The sequence below is a fragment of the Sturnira hondurensis genome, unplaced genomic scaffold (assembly GCF_014824575.4).
Source record: "Sturnira hondurensis isolate 20B ecotype Veracruz unplaced genomic scaffold, ASM1482457v3 Scaffold0018728, whole genome shotgun sequence".
Taxonomy (NCBI): Eukaryota; Metazoa; Chordata; class Mammalia; order Chiroptera; family Phyllostomidae; genus Sturnira; species Sturnira hondurensis.
In genome coordinates, this window is record NW_028091359.1 from 8,815,747 (window position 1) to 8,832,857 (window position 17,111).

The following is a 17,111-nucleotide window of genomic DNA, read 5'->3' on the forward strand; positions in this document are numbered from 1 at the left end:
ATTTTATATAGGAGAAAATTCGAGAGAAGGGCCTGAAAAGTTATAAGAGTTTTTCTGGCAAGTTTTCTTTATCACCTGTTGTTCCAGAAGCTGGTGGCTGTCAGCAAAGAAAATTAGCCCTCCTGGGTGAAAATGACTGCCAACCACGGCTCTCTTGTCATTAGAGTGAAAACCATTCCAAGGAGAGCTCCTGGCCTGGAGAGTCAAACCACCTCAGTGACTCACATCAATGGGCCATTTTGTCAGAGCATATTTATTTCCATAATCAGCACATGTGACCGGCAAATCCAACCACGAGGCTGTGTCACAAGTACTTGTCGTGAGCACTCGTTTCTTTAGCAAAAAACGACCTGGTTAAATGTCAGAACTTTGTGTTTTTGCCTTTGGGGTTTGTCCTGGCTGTTATCGCTGTAGTCAGCTTCTTCTGATAATAAATGGTTAATTGTAAGGGGATTTTCCGGAGTCTTGTTTACTTCTCTTAAGAACCCTACAAGGTTCCTATTGTCCCATTTTGTGGGTAAAAACTTGGAGGTTCAGGGAGGAAAAGGATCTTGTCTGAGACTGGCTGCTGAAGAGGTGTTGCCAGTGTCTCAGCTTGAACCCAGGTCCAGGGACCACAGACCCTGCGGTGCCCAGGCCGGAGCCTCGGAAGTATGAGCTGGGTCGGTTTGAGCCGCAGGATCTCTACGGAGCCCTCACCCAACAGAACCGCGGTTGCCGGCTGGTGTCTTATCCCCTCAGGGTCCCGCAGTGCCTGCTTGGCTAACTGGTGCCACTGAGCAGCCTGGAGAGAACGTGACCCAGAAAGGTAAGAGGGAAAGTTCCAGAAGGGGGTGGTGCCCTCGGGTGTCAGATGCCAGGAGCGATACCACTGACAAATGCCACGCTTTGTTGGGACTTTGTGCCTTTGGTATGTGCTGTTCCCTCAGCCTGGACTGTCCTGTACTGGCCCGTCCGTACTTCTCCAAGACTCAGCCACAAACCTTGTGTTTATCCCTTGCGACAGAAATACCACTGTTGTTTAAAAATACAACACGGAGTCGTTATTTTAAAAATACAAGATAACACGTTTTTAAACTAGTTTTATAGATACATATAAGGGAATTCTATACCTAACACTTATAATTTATATATTTTTATATTTGCAATTTTATATGTAAAATATGTAAATTTGCATATAATAATGTAAAATGCCAAAATGGTACCATATTATGCATAGGTTTGGTGACTCTCATTCTCGCTCCCTGAATAAAATGTATCTTTTATGGCAATAGGGTAACTTTAAATCATTTTAAAAAATAAAGTTTAAAAAATAGATAGTAAATGCTCGTTGCAAAAGAATTTAAGTATCGCTAAAAAACTGTAAAGAAGAAAGTAAACAGCACACAAAGCCCTACTTGTAGAGAAAACCATTGTGACGGTTCGGGCAAACATCTTCTCTCTTTGCACACACATCCGTCCATGTTGTTATATAAATAGGCTCACATGCTATGTATACTGTTTCAAAAACGTTTTAAAACAATCCAGCAAGGCTCTTGGGGACATCCTTCCATGTTAATCAATATAGCATGGGATCAGTCTCTTTAACGACTGCCTGCTGTGTCACTGTGAGGTTATAACTTTGACTGAAGTGCTGAGGACGAACATCCATTTTCAGGTCTCCAGGCCTGTAAATGATGCCGTGATAAACATCCTTCATTCTTTCTCCAGAAGGAATGAAGGCTATTCTTTCTGGATTAGGAATGAAACAGGTAGAAAAATCAGTATGTGCCATTTTGAAGGTCCTGTGTGACCCCAATTTTGTTTAAAAATGTGCCCCACAAAAAGTTGTAAAAGCCTGGCCAATGTTCACACAAGTTATTTCTCGGGGGAAGGATCAGGAGTGATTGTGTTCTTTTGTCTCCTCTTCTGTCCTTCCAGATTTTTCTTTTGTAAGTCTGTCTTGCTACAGTCTTCGTTACGTTGACCCACGGAGAAACGTATTTTACAGTGCACAAGAAATACGGGATTTTTAATCACTCAGGTGTCACCTCTGGTGACCCCCCCTTTCCCGTTTCCTCTGCACCACACCTGGTTCCCTCACTGGCCACTCTCTGTCAAGTCTTCACATCCCCTCCCTCCCCACCCTCAGTGAAAACCAGCTGGACCCCACAGGCCTCCTGTGTAGGGTGCTGACTGATGGGGACCAAGAATTGGAGGCAGGCTGTTAATGGCTCATGGACCTAGGGCAGCCCCCTCAAGGGATGCCTGCATGTAACACAGCCCAGGCATCTCTGTGTGGTGAGCAAAGTTGTGAGAAAGGAGCCTTGAGGGCCACACAGGGACAGGGAGGTCTGTCCTGCCTCAGGCACATCAGGAGCCCAGCCACCTGTCCTCGGCTCCCAGCAGAGACCTGGTAGGATGGAAGCTTGCTGCTTCTGGGCAAGCAGCTGTCCCCTCCCCCAGAAAGTCTGAAAGCACGCAGAGGATGGCCTCAGTTTTTCCACAGAGGTCACCGACTGAGTGGGCTCTGTTATGTTTGGTTCGTGCCAAGACACTTCCTCTTTCGTTCCTGTCTCATTCAAGTCCTCCCCACCCCCGCCTTCTTGAAGACTGCAAAAGGGGAAGGTGAAAGAAAAACTCAAATTTTCAGATGTAGCTTCAGCACGGGAGACCATGCCATCGTCCTCCAGCGGTGTCTGGGGAAGTCACCCAGGGGATCACGGGTCCTCCAGCAGTCACAGAAGCCACCTGACCTGCCCTTTCTTCCCCACCTCAAGCCAACTTTCTTTGCTCCCCCCGCCCCCACCCCAAGTACTCCTACGTGCTGCAGGAGCGTCTTGGGATCCCAATTCCTACTCTCCGGGGAGTGGCATTCTTAAAGTGAAAAAACACTCTTGCTCCTTTGATTGAGTTTATTGTATTCATTTGCAAGATAAATATAGAGGTGCGCATATGTACCTGTAGGCGCGCGCACACACACACACACACACACACACACACCCCAGATTGTGGTAGCTTTTGGAAAGTGTCGGCCCAGAAAATCACTCGCCTGACAAAGCATCAAAGAGCTGCAAAAGAGGCCACAGCACCAGAGGCCTGAGTGACTGCTTAGCAATTTATAGCATGATTGATGATAAGCATCTACTTGCACCAACCAGTAAGTCGAAGTAAAACGGTAGCTGTTCCGGGAAACAGTAACTGAAGTCACAAATCATAAATAATAAAAGACAGAAAAACCCTCTTTTCACCTAATGGACCAAACAATTTCTTGTTTTGTCGTTCTGCTAATGGCCTGTCTCCCTTGGCACTACTAGAGCTGGCCCATTACAGGCAACCCAAGCCCTAGTGTGCAGGCAGGACACGGTCCAAAAGATCCTTTGTAAGGCGGTTGTTTGGGAGGCCAAACGTGTTTTCCCTAAAAACTCTCTTTCCAGGGTGACAGGTTCTCAGGTTCACTTGCACAGCCCTGTTTAAGCCCTACCGTACCTGGGCGCTGGGTCTTTGAGGGCAGGCTGTCTGCAGCGCGGGAGGGAGAAAACAAATCGACTTTCGCTGTCCGCAAATAGCCCTGGCTCTGAGAACAATGTAAACGTAAGCTGACTTTCCTTTCCATCTTTCTAACTCCCATGTGGCATCCAGGTCCCTGGGCCCTACCCCTCCAGATCGCAGCACCCTCCCCAATCTCTGAGCTGCTCTTCCACTGAGGGACTCTTGACCACAAATTACCCACCTGTCCCCACTTCCTGGCCAATCAGACTACCATTTCCTCAGAACAGCAAATATCAGCTAAGGGCTAGAGAAAAGGCAAAGTGAGCAGATATGAATTCATGTAGCAGATGCAAAACTGAAACCTTCTTAATGTATTCTCAGGTTACAATGGCTTGGTTATGACACTTGAGAGTCATTGTGGGCAGTAAGGTACAGGGGATGAAAAAAGAGGGGTTAAAAGTTCAGAATCCGCCCTCTTTAGTGAGACTATGGGCTATTCACTGCACCCTGCTTCCAGGACACTGGCAGTCAGGGAACAGTCCTTCCTCGGGGGAGGCCGGGGGGGAAGGGGTGGTCACAGGTTCAGAAACTGCATAATCAATCTCCTCCCAGTGAATGAGCTGGCTCTGGCTGCCTCTGAGAAGTCCCAAGGCATCAGCCACTTTCAGGCCCGCAGAAGCACCAAGCCGCTTTTTTTGTGCACCATGATGAAATCGTAACAGATAGCCAAGGATCGGCAGATGTTTGTGGAAAGTTCTAATATGGGAAATTTTAAATAAAGCAAGAAAGAGGAAGTAGCAGAACAAAACTTTAAAAGTAGTGTAATTAAGAGCCACAGAAAGATAAGATATCTTACCCATGAAAGAAGAAAGGTTGCAAAATAAACAATCAGAACAAGAAAGGGCTTTTGGCTATTCAAGAAGACAATGTTTTAAAATAAATATTCAAAAAGAAATGATAGAAGATACTTGATCCAAACTTCAGAAAATAGCACAAAATAATAGATGGGAAAATATGAAAAAAAGATAAGAAAATGAGGGGGAAGTCCCACATCCAGCAAAAAATGGGAGGGAAGAAAGTGTAAAGAAATATAATATGAAAATTTCTTAGAATGAAAAAATAAGAGTCTCAAGGGCCCACTGAGTGAGCAACACAATGAATGGGGAAAAAGGCTCAGACCAGGGTACATCTTTAAAAAAAACACATAAACTTAAAAAACTCAGAGTTCTTCAGAACTCTAAGGATAAAGGGAAGACCCTAAGATCTTCCTAAAAAAAGCAAGTAACAAAGGATTAGGAATCAAACTGGCATTATTGGAAGTCAGAAGGAAATGAAACAAACTCTTCACAATTTTGAAGGAAAATGAATAACAACCTAAAACTCCACCCCAATCCAGGAAGACTCTCAGTCAAGTGTGAGGCTAGAATAAAACGGTTTTCAGATATGCAAAATTCCAAAATATTTGGAATAAAACGGTTTTCAGATATGCAAAATTCCAAAATATTTGTACCTATATTCCAAAAGGTTCTCGGGGATGTGCTACTGCAATCTGAGGTGAAAACCAAGAAAGAAGACACAAGACTGAAGAAACGAGATCCGAGAGAGTGGAGTGTCATCACAGTCCCAGGGTGACGCCCAGCATCGGGCCCAGAGAGGGCCAGCTCTGACTGGGGGGGGCGGGGGGCGGGGGGGGGTGGACAGAGAGCTCTAGAATGAAGCTTCCCAGAAAAGGAAAAAATGCAACCAATGTGCTTGGGCTAGGTAGGGAGTATTACTGACAAGTCTGTATAAGAGATGATGAAGGATTTATTTTTTATTTTTTTAAAGATTTTATTTATTCCTTAGAGAGGAAGGAAAGGAGAGAAGGAGAGAAATATCAATGTAGGGTTGCCTCTCGTGAGTCCAAGAGACTGGGAACTGGCCTGCAACCCAGGCATGTGCCCTGACTGGGTATCGAACCGCGATCGTGTAGTTCGCAGGCCCGCACTCAATCCACTGAGCTACACCAGCCAGGGCGAGGTGATGAAGGATTTAAATGAGAAGAGAGGAGGTCATAAGACAATAAGCAAATGAAACTGTTATCATTTTTAAAAGAGAGTAAATAACAGAAATGGAATGATTTTGAACTCCAGGCAAAAATGAAGAGTTCTACCAGAAAGAGGGTAATGTCACAGTGTACTAGTGGACAGTGTTCAGCTAATCACCGTAATATATGCACTCATTGTAGAGTCAATCAAAGTATGTGACATAAGTGGTGGTGGGAAAATGGAAACAAGCATACTTGAACAACAATTAAAAAAGCAGCAATATAAATCAGTTAAACATAGGCGATATAAGAACACCGAGAGGAATGAGAGGTGGGAAGTGGGAGGATTTATTATGACAATAAATCAATAGACACTAACCTTAAATCCACAGATCAAGAAATCTCATTATACATACTTTGTTTAGAAATACAGAGATAAATACCAGGGAAACAGTTGAGGAGCTGACATCAGAAGTCCCTTGGAGGTTGGCCTGTCAGGTGGGGATTGTTACTTTTCATTACAGCCTCTTTAGCACTGTTTAGCTTTTAAAAATACATATTTGGAATTTTTTCATATATCTAGTAATTTTTAAATAAAACCAAAGAACTAAGAAAATGAATGGTAGTTTGGTTATTCATCTAAACGAATCTCAAATTAGTGGAATGACAGGATGAGTAAAATTCAGAGACTGTACAGAAAATGGATTTGGGAGGTGGAAGGGGCACCATTAAAACATGAGTTTATTCTGAAATGTTTCCATTGTACTGTGGTTATTTATGAAAATGTACTGGGTTTCATAAAATAATCACTAAAGTAGGGAGGAGTGAAGGGACATATTTGTAACTTTCTCTCAAACCGTTTAGGGGAAGTATATATGGAGAAGAAGTATAAGTGTACAAAGAGAGAGAGAGAGGGAGGGAGGAGGCGGGAGAAAATGAACACAAATGAGGTCAAATGTTACCAACTGGAGAATCTGAGTAAAAATGATATGTCAATAGTAATTGTTTATACTATTTATGCCACTTTTCTGTAAGCTTAAAATTATTTTAAAATAAAGTTTTATCAGTGTAATAGGTAAGGAAAAGTATTAAATGATTTTAATTTTAATTATTAGTAAAATTGAACACATGTTAATGGATCATTCAAATGATCTGTTTATGTCCATTGCTCATTTTACTTTTACTTCTTTTCACTTTCCTATTGCTTTGTAAAGCCACTTAAAAATCCATTGTCTGCCAAATATATGTATATTTGGCAGATTATATATGTGTATGTATATATATATATGGCATTTACATATATATTTACATATATGTGTATATATATCTGGCATTTTTATATATGGCATTTCTTTCCTGCTTTCTATAGCCTTCTAATTTTGTTAAAGTTTTCTTTTTTAACCCTGGACAACTGATATACACATCTATTTCTAAAAACAAGAATCTGTAGTTATCTTAGAAATGTAGATAGTCCATGGTTCATTCTGCAACTGCATATTACTTAATAGGCAAAAAACCCCCCAAAAAACAACCCAAAAACCTTAATTACAATCCCATCTGGATTCAGTGTTGTGAGCCCTTCCTTACTTATTCCCCTGATTATGTATACTTTTTCTCCAAACCACCTATTATCCTTGCATCCTGGGTAATGGCAAAGATCTTTTACTTCTGAAAAACAACAACAACAAAACCCTGCAAAAAAATTCCAAAACCCAAACCTTAAAAGAGCAACACGGCACTATTTTTAAAAACTTTATGCAGAAATATGGTATCTTTCTGAGATTTTCAAGCAACCACAAATTTTTATGCAAAAAAGTGGATTTAAGCAGTTTAAAGGAAATGAAGGGTTTCTGATGATGAATACAATTAACTGAATGAAAACCTAATGAATCTCTTTTAAGTTCCAGACACCTTGAGTGAAAGTCTTTGCCCTCAACCATCTCACAGCCTAGAAAGGGAGACATTCTGAGAACTAGACTACACTCACTCTGATAAGTACAGTGACAGCAGATATACACAAGACAATGAACCTTGCAGAGAAGGGAGATTTGTCTCGAGGGAAGTTGGATTAGGGAGAGCCTTACCAAAATAGGTGATAACTCAGCTCAAGGGGCCTCTCAGGATGTCAGGCCATTCAACTAAAAGAGAGAGAGTCCAAAGTTATTCATTTGATCCCTAAAACTCTGTAAGGTCAATGCTATTATTATTTCTATTGTACAAGCCAGGGAAGAGATTCGCAAGAGGTTAAATAATGGATGCAGGTCACATGCTAACAACTGAAGGTTCTAGGGTCCAAACACAGACCATCATCTTAGCTCCTGTGCTACACTGACTCCTGGGACATCTGGAGATAGGCATGTAATCAAAGACTTAACATCCAAGAAAGCCTCCTACTTCTTGGGCATGGCAAGACTGATGCACCAATGTCCACAGTTTGCAATTTTGAGAATAGGCATGGTATGAATACGTTTCCTGGAAGAAAGGATTCAGGGAAGGGTGGATATGAACACTCTGTTCAGAGAATGTGTTGTGAGTTTGGGATCCAGGAGGATGAACAAATGAGAGGCTGAGGCAATCAATGGAGTCTCGAAGATCAAACATTTACGTAGTAAAGGTCCTCTAAGGGAAGTCAACAAGTGGTTAAGGGTGGAGAAGAAACAATTAGACAAGTGCCGAGGTCATTAAGAAAGAGAAAGAGTGTGTGTGTGTTTCCTTTTTGGAGCTTGGGAAAAGGAATTTGGATGAAGAAATACTGGAGTATGTAAAATGTCCTGAACTTCAAAAGAATAGAGATTACTTTGTAATGGTAGGACAATGGCTTGGAAATGAAAAACAGGGCTTAGGAAGTATGTTTGAGTGAAGGTTGAGAGGGAAGAAGTGACCGCCAGGGAGGAAGGTTGGGTGTCCCTTAAGGTGAAGATCTTGGAAGAGAACCTGTGGAAAACGGAAGTTTGAGGAACAGGTTTATAATGGAATAGGGCTTGGTGGGGTTCCTTTGCAGGAAGTTGCTAGGAGGAACGGAGTGGAGGGCATGGGACAAAAGTGGAGATGAACTGAGTTTAAGAAGAAGGAGGGTATGTGAGAGGGTGGGCTTGTTTGGAGGCCAGCTAGAAGGGAGAGGGGATGCTCATTAGGTCTCCATTTGTCCTTGGCAGTACCGAGTGGCATTAGCCAGCCTGACCATCCATGTCCTAATGTCTGATGGGCACTGGGATGCATGAGGGGGCTGTAGAGGGGTGGGTCAGGGGATCCCCTGCTGTGATGCACTCAACTTCCCAGGACTGAAGGGGGCCTTTGGGATGAGAGCTCTCTCCTGTCCTTTTCCATCCACTTGAGAATCGCGAGGCCCAGAAAGGTTAAGAGGCCTATTCAAGGCCACAGAGCTACTTCAGTCCTGATAACCGCTGGGGACCTGTTCTACTTCACAGCCGTGCTCTGGCAGACGCAGTGAGACACCAAGGCACGCACGTCGTGGGTGGAGAAACCCAGCCGGCGGCTTTTGGCTGGGACGCCGCCTCTGCGCTGCCCGCGACTCCGTGCGCTGCACCTGCACTTCGCGGTTGTGGCTGGCGCTTTCTCGCGCCCCGGCCAGCCGTTGCAGTCGCTGCCACCAAATAAAGAAGCAACCAAATAAAGGAGGGAAAGTACAGTGGGTGACGGCACCCAGGGAGCTCACTGAGGCTATGCGTCAGCCACCGGCCACGGCTGACTTATATTTGGACCAGGCTGGTTAAATTAGTCACTTTTCAAACCCACGGCTCACCAGGCACATTCACAGTCATGCAAAGCCGGGACACCGGTGCTGCCCCAGGGGGAACCACTGCCGCCAGACCCGGCCTCCAGCGAAGGACGCCCCGCTCCATCTTCCCCTGGGTCCTGCGGCCAAAGGGCATCCCTTGAGAGACTAGTGGCGGCACCCCCGTGAGGGACAGAGGAGGAAAGGAGACCGCGGGGGCTGACTGCGGCGCCTCGTCGCCCCCTGGCGACCCTCTTCTGCTCTGGGACACAAGGGCAGCGCCTGCTGCTAGAATTGGAACCCTTCGTGCAACAGACAATTGTACGCTTCGGGGCGTGGCAAGGCGGTGGCGCGCTCAAAGGGGCTGGACGTGACAGCGCGTGACGTTCCCGGAGGGGCGTGGCAAAGCGCCGGCCGCTAGGCGCAAGCGCGCTGGGGCCGCTGTAGGCAGGCGTCCTGGCGTCGTCAAAGCCTGGAGGGGTGAAGGTAGTTTTTTTGTAGACGTCATAGCCGGGCCGGGGATTCCTGGGCCACGAGTAGTACAGGATGGGACCGTGGCCAGCGGTGATCAGGGTTGAGGACGTGGGGGTGCAGCCGCAGCAGAAGGAGGGAGAACAGCGGGCACCCTGGTGTCTTCGGGGAGGAAGGCCCGGCCTGCGAGGAGGCACCTCAGGGAGAGAAGACAAAGCGATAGTCCAGGGGGGAATCCCCCACCCCACCCCCGGCTGGGGAGCGTGTGGCTCCCGCACGGGCGAGCCCCAGGTGCCTGTTGCTAGAGGCAACAAGCTCTGGTGACCAACTTGTCCTGGCTGCCCTTGGTGTGCAGGTTTGGGCTTGGAGGAATTGCAGGCCCGCAGCCCACCGAGGTGACCCTGTTCTGCTCCAGAGGCTCCACCCAGAGCAGACCCGGGAGACTTCTTAAATTCAGGCTTTAAAACGCCATTATTTTTAATGTTAAGGGAAGGCACTCCACATAACATCTTCCCGACCAGACCCTGAGATGCGGGTCCTTGTGAGGTAAACACTGCAGCGGGAGTCTTCTTAAAGACAGGAAGACGAGGAGGGCACCCCCGGCTTGACCCTTTGTCCAGTAAGAAGTCAAATTTGAGCCCATTGAGGGGCGGCGAGGATGAGTCTGCACTGGGATCAGAGCTTTGACCATGGAGACCTCAGTTTCGGAATTCTCCCACACTCAAGAACCCCCAGGATTTGGGTCCGCAACCAGGAGAGCCATTGGCTTAAATTTTCCCATCCAATATGTATCCTTAAGCCTGAAAAGTCTAGATAATTAGAAGATATGGTAGGCTGCAGACAAATGTCTGGTTTTTCCTTTTGCAACCTAAAAAGCCTNGTGAGGTAAACACTGCAGCGGGAGTCTTCCTTCTTAAAGACAGGAAGACGAGGAGGGCACCCCCCGGCTTGACCCTTTGTCCAGTAAGAAATCAAATTTGAGCCCATTGAGGGGCGGCGAGGATGAGTCTGCACTGGGATCAGAGCTTTGACCATGGAGACCTCAGTTTCGGAATTCTCCCACACTCAAGAACCCCCAGGATTTGGGTCCGCAACCAGGAGAGCCATTGGCTTAAATTTTCCCATCCAATATGTATCCTTAAGCCTGAAAAGTCTAGATAATTAGAAGATATGGTAGGCTGCAGACAAATGTCTGGTTTTTCCTTTTGCAACCTAAAAAGCCTCATGATGGGACAGCTGTTTGTCCCCTTCAGACAGAAGGATGAGAAAGCTCTACCTAAAACCAGGCTGTGAAAGGAAGGGACCTGTCATTGTGAGTCTGGCTTTGGATTAGTCCCTGATGTCTTTGCCAGGGTCACCTGACCTGGAGACGATAAAAACTCCAGGGGCTGAGATGTATCCTCAGCCAGCAGTTAGTTTCAGAACCAGCCATCCTTATATTAGTCCTCTGTTTGGTCATGGACACCTTTGAGTCACATTGGGAAGGATAAGTGTTTCTCATGTGGCCTTAATGAGTCAATTCATAATTTCCCTATTAGTACCCAAGTGACAGAAATTGGAAATCAGGCCATACCTTTATGGGTTACCACTAGTTTTTTTATAATGGGATCAAGTGCCGTTAAGAGATGGAGGAATGAATCTCATGATTTTTTCACTTTTTCAGGTATCTTCCTCAAGAAATTGACTGGAAATAGGGAAAGCAAACAGTAGTTGGGTGTGGCCCCTCTCAGGCATTAGCAGTCAGTCAGTCCATTTCTGGAGAAATTAGAGATGTGTGTGGGGGTTGGGTAGATTAGAGTCTCCAGGTGGACATACATTTTATATTTGACCAGCTGTGTTTTCTTGGTAGATGCAAACAATACGGCACTCGGAGCAGACACTTAGAGCAGCTCTCATCTCCAAGAACCCAGTGCTTGTGTCCCAGTATGAGAACTTTGGTGCTGCAGAAAGGCGTTTGATGAATGAAGCCTTCCAACCAGCCAGCGATCTCTTTGGACCCATTACCTTGCATTCTCAGTCAGATTGGATCACCTCCCACCCTGAGCCTCCCCAAGACTTTGAAGAGTTTTTCAATGATCCTTCCAGAAAGACACCCTCTCCAGAGAAACACAGTATTTATATACAGTGTATTGGTATGTATTGTTAATATGCTGGATTTGGGTTGGTTGCACAGTGGTGCTGTTGCCACGGATAGTTTGGGCTGTTGATGGGCTGTTGATATCATCTAATGTTGCAAATTTTGTAGCCAGACTGCCTTAAAAGAGGACGTCTTTTTAAAAAAATTTTATTTATTTATCTTTAGAGGGGAAGGGAAGGAGAGAGGAAGAGAATATCAATGTATGGTTGCCTCTCGTGCACCCCCTGCCAGGAACTGCATCCCCTGCCGGGAACTGGCCTGCAACCCAGGCATGTGCCCTGACTGGGAATTGAACCGTGATCCTCTGGTTCGCAGGCCCATGCTCAATCCACTGAGCTATACCAGCTAGGGCAAAAGAGGACGTTTTGTTTCTAATTCATACATTAATGAAGGATAAGGGTGTTTTGCAAATTTAGAGTCGATTTGTTTCTAATTCCAAATTTACAGTTATAGACTGAGGTAAAGATTGGACATTTTAATCATCCTAAAGTATGTCTTTAAATTGTCTTCTCTGTTATAGGATCTCTAGGACACACCAGAGTTATCAGTGAAGAATATATTAAATGGCTCAAAAGTTACTGTGAAGCATTTTTCTATGGCTTGACAGTAAAACTCCTGGAACCGGTTCCTGTCTCTGCAACCAAGTGTTCCTTTAGAGTCAATGAGAACACACAAAACCTACAAATCCATGCAGGTGAGTTAAAGGACTTTAAACTGCAATTGAGTAGAGGATGTGAAGATATATTTAAAGCACATGTACATTTCTTTTTGAATAGGGCACATCCTGAAGTTCCTAAAAAAGAAGAAACCTGAGGATGCCTTCTGTATTGTGGGAATAACAATGATTGATCTTTACCCAAGAGACTCCTGGAATTTTGTCTTTGGACAGGCCTCTTTGACAGATGGTATTTCTTTTTGACATTGTTTATAGAAACTTTTTCAACTTGAGATTCTTTGGAGACGTTGAAAGAGGGAAAAAATTCCAACCAATTATAATTTTGATACTTAAAACTATTTTTCTGGTGCAGCATCAGGGTGATTTGGGAGGTGTGTTGTTGATAGATTCTGGTGATCTGGGTTCCTCCCCAGGTAGGGAGGAACCATTCACTATCTGTGTGACCTTGAAGTTAATAACACCTGTTTCACAAGGTCATGTTGAGATAATTTACATAGAAGTGCTGGTACCTAAAAAGTGTATATGTGCCTGGCACATATATAGGCATTCTGAGCAGCATATGGGAAATGTAAGTAATCTGGTAACAAGTTGAGTTAAATAAATTGAGAATACTTGAACAGTCATTAATGTAAGTGAAATTTCGTTAATTGTTTTTTTAACTGTTTTTGTAGTCATCTTGCATAGATGGAATAACCACAGACTGCTTTATAACTGTATGCTTAACCTGTGTTTTATTTTATTTTAGAGGAAAATATTTCATTTTAAAAACTGAACTTCAATTTTTGATTTGGGATATAATGAGCTTTGACTAAGTAGGAACCCTGCATGGTAATATGGAGGTGGGGAAGGATCCAGAAGAAAATCATATTTTTGCCTATTTTCTTTTCTTGTTGTCTTCACGTCTGTTCTCCCACACATCCATTTTTGCTCTTATTACTCTACTCTTTATCCCCAGGGTCTGAGACCCATTTGAAGGGGGAAAGTCCAGGAATTTAAGGGCAGTCTGTTATTGTTCTGAGGATGAGGAACTGTACTGTAATGTATGGGACTGTAATGTATGAGTACTGAGTTACTGTCTGGATGACACCTTCGCTTCTTCCTGACAAATGTTCCTATTAGATATCTCTTTGTCTTAGACATTCATCAGAAGTAGGGACCCAGGGCACTACCCCTTTATTCTCAATTCTCCATTACCTTCTTATAGCCCCCCAACCTCCCCATGACCCTATCAATACATTCTCTCAGAGACTTGGGTAACTGCTGTCTTCCTGAGTTCTGTATGTGCTAACTTTCTATAGAAAATAAACTTGTATAAGCTAAATTTTTATGTCCCCTTTTATTTTTAACCTGGTAGAGATGGAAACATTTTAAGAAATTAAAACTATTTATTGCTAGCTGATTTATCTTGTGCATTTGAGGAGGTCAGAAAGCATTTTTCTAAAATGTTTCTACTTTGTTTAAGTTTCTTAAATATCGCATCATATATGAGAAGTAGTGGTAAGCTCCCAGCATTGATCTGCTAAGCAGTGAGACAATATCTTATAAGTGACTATTCTCTAAGTATACAGAGGTTCATGTTTTTAAATTGAGAAATATTTAATTATAAAGAAAATAATCTATTTATAGGATTATTAGAAAAAATGGTTCTTGCTAAAGGGACTGTAGTGAAATATGCCCACACTTCTTCAGCCATATAAGGTTACTTGTGACACATGAGTAGATTCTGTGTTTTCTTAACTTTCAGAATGCTTTCTCTTCCTAAATTTCAAATACCAGTGGATACGTTTCAAGAGTGTGGTGAGGAGCATTCTTTCTGAATCTAGTTGGATTGGATGGACCAACTTCTTATGACATAATTTCTGTAATAAAAGATTTCTTGTGACTTTCAAATAACAACTCAAAGAGAGGCATAAATAAAAATGGCAACATAAACAAGTCAAATTATGAAGCAGTCTCCTTTAGAATGAGCTGTAAATCATACTGTGCCCTCCATGTGTGTGAAAGTGGTTTAGACGAGTCTAAGACCTGACACAGGAAGTCAGTCGCAGGAAGGTTTGTTCTGGTCACCCGGCCCCAGCCACACAGTAAGAGCTGTGCTGTGCTTCAGAAGGGGGAGCGGGGAGAGGCTCTGTCTTCTCTCTAAAGCCACCATCAAACCTTGGCATCCAAGGCGTCGGGCAGTGGCAGGGCTCTTTTCCTCAGTAGCACGGCACGAGGTCGGTGCAGGCACCCTCACTGACATAGGTCATAGAGATCTGTGTGTTGTGTCCTTAAAGAGAAAACTCATGAGGGCGGGTTGTTCATGTGATCCTTCTCTTTATTCCTCCTGGGGTGCTTGATTTGGACTATTCTTTGAGAAAAAGGCTTCTGTTGTAGGAAAACAAAACCCCTGTGGAACTTCTAATTTGTCAAGAATTTGACGTCAAGACGAGTGAGTTTTGCAGGGCAGGGCAAATGGGACAGTAGAAGAAGGTTTTGATGGGGAATCTGGGGCAGAATCTCCCTTTGTCTTGGGAAACCTCAAGCACGTCGGCCTCTGTGAACATAGGATTACAGATGTTTGCTCCCGACTGGGTGCCCAGCAGGCTCTCTTGTGGTCTTCCCTTCAGGAATCTTAAGTCTCATTCTGTTGTTGCTTGTCCTTTCTCTGTAGGTGTGGGGATATTCAGCTTTGCCAGGTATGGCAGTGATTTTTACAGCTCAAGCTATGCAGGCCAAGTGAAGGCGTTCCAGAAAAAGTCTTCAAGTGACTATTCGGTCTTTGACGACTATTACATTCCTGCAGTGACTAGCGTGTTGCTGCTTCGGTCCTGTAAGGTGAGTTGTTTATAAAATCCGGCAGGACTATCTTTAAAGGGATCTTAGTTCTTATTCCTCTTGGTTTTACATTAGCACTCCTGAAGGTAATGTTATAAATGAGTTAGTGTCATTTGTATACTTCTGGTGGCTATTGCTTGACTGAGTTTATCAATAAAAACAATTTAAATGGGTACCTTAATATTGAAATCTACAGGATCTATGCCAGTTTTTTGTCCTGTTAGTTACCCACAGCCCTGGCTGTGGGTAGGATGTACCCACATCCTCACCATTCTATGAATTCCAGAATTCTGGTGTGGAATTCTAGGTAACCTGCCCTTTCCGGCTGCTGTGGTCGTCAAGCAAAGCTGCTTTGCTGGGTGGGGCCTGGAGGACTTCTGTTCCCCAGCCTCTCAAGGAGGACGGCCTTTCTCTCGGTGTCCAGGCTGCCTTCTACTGAAGTTAGTTCTACTGACAGTTCCTGATGTCTTCCCCACCACTGCTGTTTGGAAAGCCTTTCTCCTCATTTTATCCATTTTCCATAGCCAGGGTCATAGGCTTTTTGCTTTCACCTGTACTGTCTGTGGGGGTTGAGAACTACACTTCAAAGAGCAATGTTTTTAATGTTCATTCCCTGCATCAGCATCACCTCATATGCTTGTTAACATGCAGGTCAAGCCCTTCCTCCTAGACCTACTGACCCTGCATCTCTGGGGGAAGGCCCCAGAATTTAAATGGTTACAAGTTTTTCACTGCTATAGGGCACTGTCGGTCACCTAGCAGCAGTTCGCCACCCAGAGATCATTTGGCAATATGGGGAGAGATTTTGGGTTGTCACAGTTGCGGAGTGGATGCTACTAGCATCTAGTAGGTAGAGGCCAGGGATGCTGCTAAGCATCCTACAGGGCCAGGATAGCCTCCTTCCTTCAAACAGTAATCCCAGAGTATCAGTGGTGTCAAGATTGAGACTCTCTGGTGCAGTGGTACATAAGTGGCTAGGTATAGTGAGGAAAGCAGTAACACATTTAAGGAAATGAAGGGTTAAGTCTTTGGGCAAATAGTTTAGGTGATGACTGTAAGGGAGTTGATTCCTGTAAGTTTGGGGGGTTCTTTTTGGAAAAGTAAGAAAAAGAAGGGATGCATAACTGATTTTTGATAATGGTGGCACTATAAAACTTCAATGTGAATGTCTTGCAGACTTTAACCCACGAGATTGGACACATATTTGGACTTCGACACTGCCAGTGGCTCGCATGTCTAATGCAAGGTTCCAACCACTTGGAAGAAGCTGACCGGCGCCCCCTACATCTGTGCCCTATCTGTTTACGCAAGTTGCAGTGTGCTATTGGCTTCAACATTATAGAAAGATACAAAGTAATTTGGGGTGGTGCAGTCAAAAAGGGGGAAGTGGTTATATAGGTAGCAAACTACATATTCTATTAGGCCCTTCTCTGGAGCTCTCATTTATCAGAGGAAATTAGTGCAAAGATAAGCAGGAAGCTGTGGTTAGGAAAAAAAATATACAAAGAAATATCCTTGAAAACTTTGACTTGCCTCTGAGTGCCTTATACTTATAGAGCAATGAGAAATGGTGGAAGAGGTTTCTGTATTTGCGATTCACTTAAGGCAAGAGAACCTGAAGTTTCAGAACAGATAAATATATGTGTGGCAAAGTTTATTTTTAAAAACTATGTAAATTCGTGGAGTGATTTACCTCTCCAAGAATGGGACTGAGGTATGATATTCATTGGAAGAAAAGATGATTTTTAAGAAGGAAGAGGCAAAGTACATCATCTCA

At 44.1% G+C, this 17,111-nt stretch overlaps 1 protein-coding gene across 5 annotated transcripts in view; it reads left to right on the forward strand.

The window, feature by feature from the left end:
- The first annotated feature begins 704 nt into the window (after window positions 1-704).
- AMZ2 (archaelysin family metallopeptidase 2) overlaps window positions 705-17,111 on the forward strand; it is a 29,848-nt gene continuing 13,441 nt past the window's right edge. For 2 of the 5 annotated variants that reach the window (XR_005069963.1, XM_037069793.1), the window contains exons 1-6: window positions 9,686-9,842; window positions 11,554-11,836; window positions 12,362-12,535; window positions 12,618-12,746; window positions 15,171-15,334; window positions 16,511-16,687. Coding sequence is in view for 2 of the 5 variants with exons in the window: in XM_037069793.1 (XP_036925688.1) it covers window positions 9,780-9,842; window positions 11,554-11,836; window positions 12,362-12,535; window positions 12,618-12,746; window positions 15,171-15,334; window positions 16,511-16,687 (990 nt within the window). In the remaining 3 variants the exon portion in view is untranslated. Of the gene's footprint in view, window positions 809-9,634; window positions 9,843-11,553; window positions 11,865-12,361; window positions 12,536-12,617; window positions 12,747-15,170; window positions 15,335-16,510; window positions 16,688-17,111 lie in introns of those variants that run through there. The other 3 variants (XR_005069965.1, XR_005069964.1, XM_037069795.1) reach the window with 3 other exon arrangements.